The sequence below is a fragment of the Sinocyclocheilus anshuiensis genome, unplaced genomic scaffold (assembly GCF_001515605.1).
Source record: "Sinocyclocheilus anshuiensis isolate Anshui unplaced genomic scaffold, SAMN03320099.WGS_v1.1 scaffold709, whole genome shotgun sequence".
NCBI lineage: Eukaryota > Metazoa > Chordata > Actinopteri > Cypriniformes > Cyprinidae > Sinocyclocheilus > Sinocyclocheilus anshuiensis.
This window is the reverse complement of record NW_015540926.1, coordinates 771762-779171: the sequence shown is the minus strand read 5'-3', so window position 1 is coordinate 779171 and position 7410 is coordinate 771762. Positions and strand designations below refer to the sequence as shown.

Here is a 7410-nt window from a genome sequence, read left to right as displayed (position 1 = left end):
GCTTACAGTCTTATGTACACTTCCACAACTCTTACCCTGCGTATGCAAATCTTTTTGACGTCATTCTACCTTCATACAGACGGCCTGAAAGCTTAAATTACAACTCATTACAATAAATCACATGAACCCAGATCCGGCAGCACAGAGGAAAAGCCCATGATGCCTTAAAATGCAGTGTTTGTGTGCGAGGCGAAGTTCTGGAGCAGAAACTCCCTCTCAGAGCCCATTAATCACTGTCTCTGGGTCAGGAGCTTTAACCTGGCAGCCCTCCATACAGCCGTGTGCGTGTGTTTGTGTGTGTGTGAGAGAGATTGTGTGTGTGTGTGTGTGTGTGTGCGAGCGTGTCTCATGACAGAGCATTTCAGCTAAAAAAAAACCTGCATTTTATATTATAGTTCAACTAGAACCATAAAAAACATTTTTTGTAGTTGAAATGTTAAGCTAAAATGACTAAATTAAAAAAAAAATAATTAAATTTTAGCAACATTTCATTTTCATTTAGTTTAACTTGATGTAATAAAATAACTAAAGCTAAAACTGAAATAAAAAATAAAAACTATATAGACATTAAGAAAAACGATTAAAAAAAAAAAAAAAAAATTAAAACTGAAATTAAAAAGAAAACTGACAATATAAAAATAAAGAACGAGTGAACTCCGAATTTTTGCATTTATTTCAGCTCATAAAACCTACGTCTTATTCTCACGCAATCCAGTTTTACAGTCAAGTAGACTCTGTAGTGCGCCCTAGACGTCTGTGGTGAACCTCAGGCCATAAAATCATGATTAAATCTCTGAGAGACACATTAGCTTCAGATGTTTACTGTACTGTTAGAAACTCAATAAAGATTCATCTGCGATAGACACTGATATGAGTTCAGACTGAGATTCTGTGCTGTTATCTAGCGGCTGGAGTTTTCCCCAAAGCCCTGATCGTCATGAAGATGATGATGATGGACTGATTTCATCTCAAGCGTCAGAGTGAAGGAATCTGCATCTACAGCTCTCTAGAGCCGCCTGAGTCTGCAGAAACACACTAAAGCAAACTGAGACCGAAGCTGAGGAGCAGAACTGTGACAGCATACATGGGTATGACACAGGTATTACAAGGAGAAGGTGACTTATGAGGACATTACCATTACCCCATGTCCCCAGTTTTCATACAGAGTGAGGTTTTTGAGAAAGTAAAAAAGTTTCTGTGTGTGTGAGATTGTGTGTGTGTGTGTGTGTGTGTGTGTGTGTGTGAGAGCGTGTGTGTGTCATGACAGAGGATTGACAGAGTTGAACTACTGAAGTGTGTGTGTGTGTGTGAGTGTGCGTGTGTGTGTGTGTCATGACAGAGGATTGACAGAGTTTAACTACTGAAGTGTGTGTGTGTGTGAGATTCTGACATTTACAACAAAGTACTGCGAAACAAACAAATAACCTGCTCTAAACCAACAAGTGCACACTAATATCACGACTGCAGGATAAAACTATCAAAACCATCGTAGCACCAAGTAAACCAGGATTATAGTTAACAAATTTAAAACATAAAAAATATTTTTCACAAAATAGGCCGACACACACACACACACTCTTGACACAGCAGCAGGAGAGTCAAAGAGCGCCACTTTCTCGGGAGCAAGAACCATCCAATGTGTTACAAAAACCATTCATGAATATAAAATTAACAGTAGCTAGTTTGAATCTCATAAAATGTGTGCTATTCCTGTAGAGCATGTGCTCGCAACACCACAGTCATGGGATCAATTCTTACAGAATGCATGACTGATCAAATGTAAACCTATGCAATGTAAGTCACTTTGAATAAAAGCATCTGGCAAATGCATACATGTGTGATTCAGCTTTGTCACGCATTTTAAAAACGAAAAGATGAGAACATTCCATATCACTGTAACATGACCTGGATATTACATTTATATATATATATATATATATATATGTGTGTGTGTGTGTATATATATATATATAAATAAATGGCAATTTTGTAGAGGGGCATCAAAATGGTAATTTTCACCTGAGATTTGGAGCCAAATTCCAGGAGGGTAAAAATGACTTCAGAAAGATTGCAGCATCACTATATTATTTTTAAACAGAGATTCGTTGCTCTATTAATAAAATCTGTTGACTTTAGCAATCTTTGTTGCATTATGTGCCAATGGTGACCGTTCAAAAATGGGAAAAAGCACTTTGTGTCTTTTTTTCTCCCAAAGTTTGCATGCCTGTAACTCAAGAAGTATTGAAGATATTAAACTGTTTTTGTTCTTTAGCCATTGCTCTTTAAATACAAATATAAAATATAAAAACGTGACCTACATTTGGTTTTCGACCATTGAAAACATTTTACACATGGAGCTGCATCGAACTCCACATTTCTCTGGAACAGAATCATAAAGGGCCTTAAAAATGAAGATTAGAAAAGAAAAGTGTGTTAATAATTAGAATCTAAAACCTCTGACCCTATGGCAGAATATGTAAATGACATGAATGATCTCAAAATGCACGTCCCAGGAGCTACAAATCATTGTAATAATGGCATGAAAAAGTTATATGAGGAAAGCTGAGTCTCAGAGGAATCGACTGTAAAATAACCAGAATAACTAGAGGATTATGGCACATCTGTCCTGAAATAACCTAACATATAACACATATGAAGACAGAAGTCAGCTGATTATATCCCAGCAGTGCTGTAAAGAACATGTTTCCTCCCAAATATTACTATGATCATTATTAAAACACAAACTAACAGCAGGAATCCTCTCTAGATCCGCTTGAGCTTAAATGAGCCGAATTACATTTCTATCTGACTGAAAACACCTTAAATAACGTTGCAGATCCTTATCTGTTAAATGCAAGAATAACCAGCATGTTTAATTCCAGTTACTTCCAGATCAATGTTTTGAAAGCGTCACTCTTCAGTATCTACCATCAAAAAAAAGAATAAAAAAAGATAAAAGCTGGTATATTTTTAGATGCATTATACAGTCGAACACATCAATAATGCGCTGAGCTGTCTTCAGCTGACTCAGTGTCTTTCTCTGACAGCGTCTCGCAAGATTCCCTGCAAATGTAACACTGATAGTAAATGCTGCTCATTATATAAGCAGGAATTTTGTTTAAAAAGCTGGAAAGTGTAAAGCTTAAAGACATTAATACTTTTATTTAGCAAGGACACATTAAATTGATCAAAAGTGACAGTATAAAGACATTTATGATGTTGCAAAAGATTTCTATTTCAAATTATTGTTGATCTTTTGAACTTTCTATTCATCTGTGAATCTTGAAAAATAAAATGTATCACGGTTTCCACAAAAATATTGGGCAGCACAACTGTTTTCAGCATTGATAATAATCAGAAATGTTTCTTGAGCAGCAAAGCAGCATATTAGAATGATTTCTGAAGATCATGTGACACTGAAGACTGGAGTAATGATGCTGAAAATACAGCTTAGTTCCCATCTAAATCAAATGATTCGCAAACCTGCTCTAAAGTCCCCATCTGAATAGATTTTGCTAGTGAGTCACGAGTTTGAATCAATCGGAGTGGTTCCAGCATAAATGACTCAATTTATTCAATTTGTGTGTTCCTCCGCTTTTCGCGACTTCAGTCATGTTTACACGACACTGTCAGCACTACTACTGGCTCAGCTCGCTAGTGTTATGACATTAACTGAAATAAGCGGGAAAAAAAATTATATTTACTAATAAAATATCCATGTTTCCATTCCAAAGATAACATCCAACACAAATCTAGGAACATATTCAGGTGAGGTAACCGGTTTACTGCTAACTAGTGAAACACTCCATTAATATAATGAGCTGCAGCTCAAAATACGTTAGATGGAAACATTGTGCATTATGATGGCGTTTGTAGCTTAAAGGTCGCTACAGAAGACCTTTGTTCACCCCCCGGAGCCGTGTGAGACATTTTTTTTCATGGATGGGCGCTTTTTATTTCACTTCTTTTGGACTGAAGCATGCAACACCCGCTGAGTGGCATTAAACAGCTTGAAAGATCAAAGACGATTTTTAATATAACTCCGACTGGATTCGTCTGAAAGAAGAAAGTCATATACACCTAGGATGACTTGAGGGTGAGTAATTTGTGGGCTAATTTAAAAAAAAAATTACATTTTTGGGTGAACTAACCCTTTAAAGAGGGTATAAACTTTATCATTCAGCTGAACTGTGCTCGTGTGTTTCAAACACTTCGGCTCTTATATGTAAAATAATGTCACAATGCAAAAAAATAGAATAAAAAATAAAATTAAAATAAAAAAAATAAAGTAAAATAAAATAAAATAAAATAAAAATAGCCATATTTTGTTTAATGCATTTTTAAAGATTGTTTAGGAGTGAAATGTGGAGCCCGGTCTCATGAAACGCATATAAATAGTACGCCAAATAAAAACAATCATATACACATATATATCTATCATATACACGCCAAACTGGATTCGTCTGAAAGAAGAAAGTCATATACACCTAGGATGACTTGAGGGTGAGTAATTTGTGGGCTAATTTAAAAAAAAAATTACATTTTTGGGTGAACTAACCCTTTAAAGAGGGTATAAACTTTATCATTCAGCTGAACTGTGCTCGTGTGTTTCAAACACTTCGGCTCTTATATGTTCTTACTCCACACATCTATTAAATATGAGTCCTTAAAAGCGCACCGTTTATTTCTTTAACTTCTCAGCTAATATCAATGGTGTGACCTACTTCAGATGCAGCCCTAATTACAACAAGAGTGCTTGCATACACACATATTCAATAGTTTTATCAAAAATATTGCTAGGGACAATTTAGTAGTCGCTGGATGTTGGTAGAGACAGCAACCATTCAGTTGATTCCCAGCACACTCCACAGCAGCACGCACATGACCGTGAGAAACACTGAGACGCATGCATTTCGTCTGAAAAACATTTAGCATTGACCTCAAATAATGTTAAAGACACGCGGTTGCATAACAGTATATTTCAGCACTCGGCCAGTTCACAGCAGAACAAATTAGCGGCGGCGTTACGCAACAATGGCACGAGTGCGGGATTAGAGGAGCGGCACATTAACATTCAGCACTTACACGCCCCGTCCTTTAAATCCGCTGGCTTTACTACACGCGTGTCCTTCAGAAGCACTTAACCCGATGCTGCTGTGAAGCACAGGCCGAGAAAGTCCTTTATGAATAAAAAAAATTACATTTTTGGGTGAACTAACCCTTTAAAGAGGGTATAAACTTTATCATTCAGCTGAACTGTGCTCGTGTGTTTCAAACACTTCGGCTCTTATATGTTCTTACTCCACACATCTATTAAATATGAGTCCTTAAAAGCGCACCGTTTATTTCTTTAACTTCTCAGCTAATATCAATGGTGTGACCTACTTCAGATGCAGCCCTAATTACAACAAGAGTGCTTGCATACACACATATTCAATAGTTTTATCAAAAATATTGCTAGGGACAATTTAGTAGTCGCTGGATGTTGGTAGAGACAGCAACCATTCAGTTGATTCCCAGCACACTCCACAGCAGCACGCACATGACCGTGAGAAACACTGAGACGCATGCATTTCGTCTGAAAAACATTTAGCATTGACCTCAAATAATGTTAAAGACACGCGGTTGCATAACAGTATATTTCAGCACTCGGCCAGTTCACAGCAGAACAAATTAGCGGCGGCGTTACGCAACAATGGCACGAGTGCGGGATTAGAGGAGCGGCACATTAACATTCAGCACTTACACGCCCCGTCCTTTAAATCCGCTGGCTTTACTACACGCGTGTCCTTCAGAAGCACTTAACCCGATGCTGCTGTGAAGCACAGGCCGAGAAAGTCCTTTATGAATCTGATTCATATTCTAGCCTTTCTTAAGTGTGAAAACACCAGTGTGTGTGTTTGTTTATTTATTTACCCCATAGAAATATTTTGTTTCTTTTTATTTGGCGTACTTTTAATACACACTTTCCTGAGATCGGGTTGGAAATGTGACATGATTTTGTGTGATTTAATCAGTATATGCATTCATATTGCTTAAATACTGAACATTATATACTGAATAAATTTAATTAAATACAATTTAAAAATACAATTAAAAGCGTGACATTTTCGTAAGTTTGTAACATGATTTTGTGTGATTTAATCAGTATAAAAATGCATTTATATACTGATTAAATAAATGCATTCCTATACTGGTTAAACACTAAAGCTTATATGCTGAATAAATAAATAATTAAAGCAGTGACGTTTTTGTGAGGTTCACCTCTACATCTGATTAATGTGAAGGTGATTTAAAGCATATCGGTGAAGCTGCTCCGTTTGTTTGCATGTAATGAAAGCGCGAGATTGGATCTAAACGTCTCCAGGCAGAGCGCTGATTAACTTTAATCATTTACACGCGCTCGGCGCCATTAATCCCGACAGATCTGAGCGTCACGAGACCTTGATGATCACCTGCTGATGCTTTCATCTGCTTCTCAATCGACCGGCGCTCTTCCTCAATCAGCACACAGGGCTTACACATCCCAGCAAGATGCATCGTGGGTAACAAACGCTGACATTATCAAGCTGCCTCCAGAAAGCCTGTGATGCTGCTGAAGAGGCAGATTAAAGCGTCAGACCCACAGCCGCAGCTCTACTTCTGTTTCGATGAATCCACGTGATTACGATCGGACAACAGGAGCAAACGTCCCTGCAGATGCACAGGTGCGTCCGGTTCAGAGTAACGACACGAGCATATATATTTCATATATATATATATATATATCAGCAATGCAATTATGAGCCATTATCAGTCATAAACACCAGAGAGATGCTCACATCTGCTGCTAAAACTAACAAGCAGCAGCCAGCTCACATTTCACCACACAATCAACAGAAACGCATAGGAAATTATATTTGAAATAAAAATTCAAGAACGATTTTTGCACTGTGACATTATTTAACCATATAGGGGACTTTACTGATTCTTCACCCTAAAAATCAGAAGCAAATATAAGAAGAATTAATAATAATAATAATAATCATTATTTTATAATCAATAAAATTTAATAAAATGATAAAATAAAAACATGAAAAATGTGCAAAAAATATGTAAAAGAAAAAAAAAGAAAGTGTAAAGTATATTTAAGATCATTAAGATTTTTTCCCTTTTAACATTGTACATTAGGTTTTCTCCTAATTATTCTCAATGCTGATTCTCACTACTGTTATATAGTGCTGTTTTTCTCCTTTAAAACAGCATAAATTAAAGGCTTTGCCACAAATAGGCAGCGACCACAAAATCAACAAACCGAGACGCTTCTTAACAGGTTTTCATGAGATTCGCTCTGAAATGACCCTCATTGCAGCGAGGGTGTTTTAATTAGCCAAAATCCGTCATCCAGAGACAGACTGAACTCCAGCGCTT

At 36.9% G+C, this 7410-nt stretch overlaps 1 protein-coding gene across 1 annotated transcript in view; it reads right to left on the bottom strand.

Moving 5' to 3' along the window:
* The window catches only part of LOC107689358 (adhesion G protein-coupled receptor A1), a 26365-nt gene extending 19825 nt beyond the window's left edge, over positions 1 to 6540 (bottom strand). Inside the window, exon 1 of the mRNA XM_016487319.1 lies at positions 6398 to 6540. Coding sequence (XP_016342805.1) covers positions 6398 to 6540 — 143 coding nt within the window. The remainder of the gene's footprint in view (positions 1 to 6397) is intronic.
* Positions 6541 to 7410: the final 870 nt, after the last annotated feature.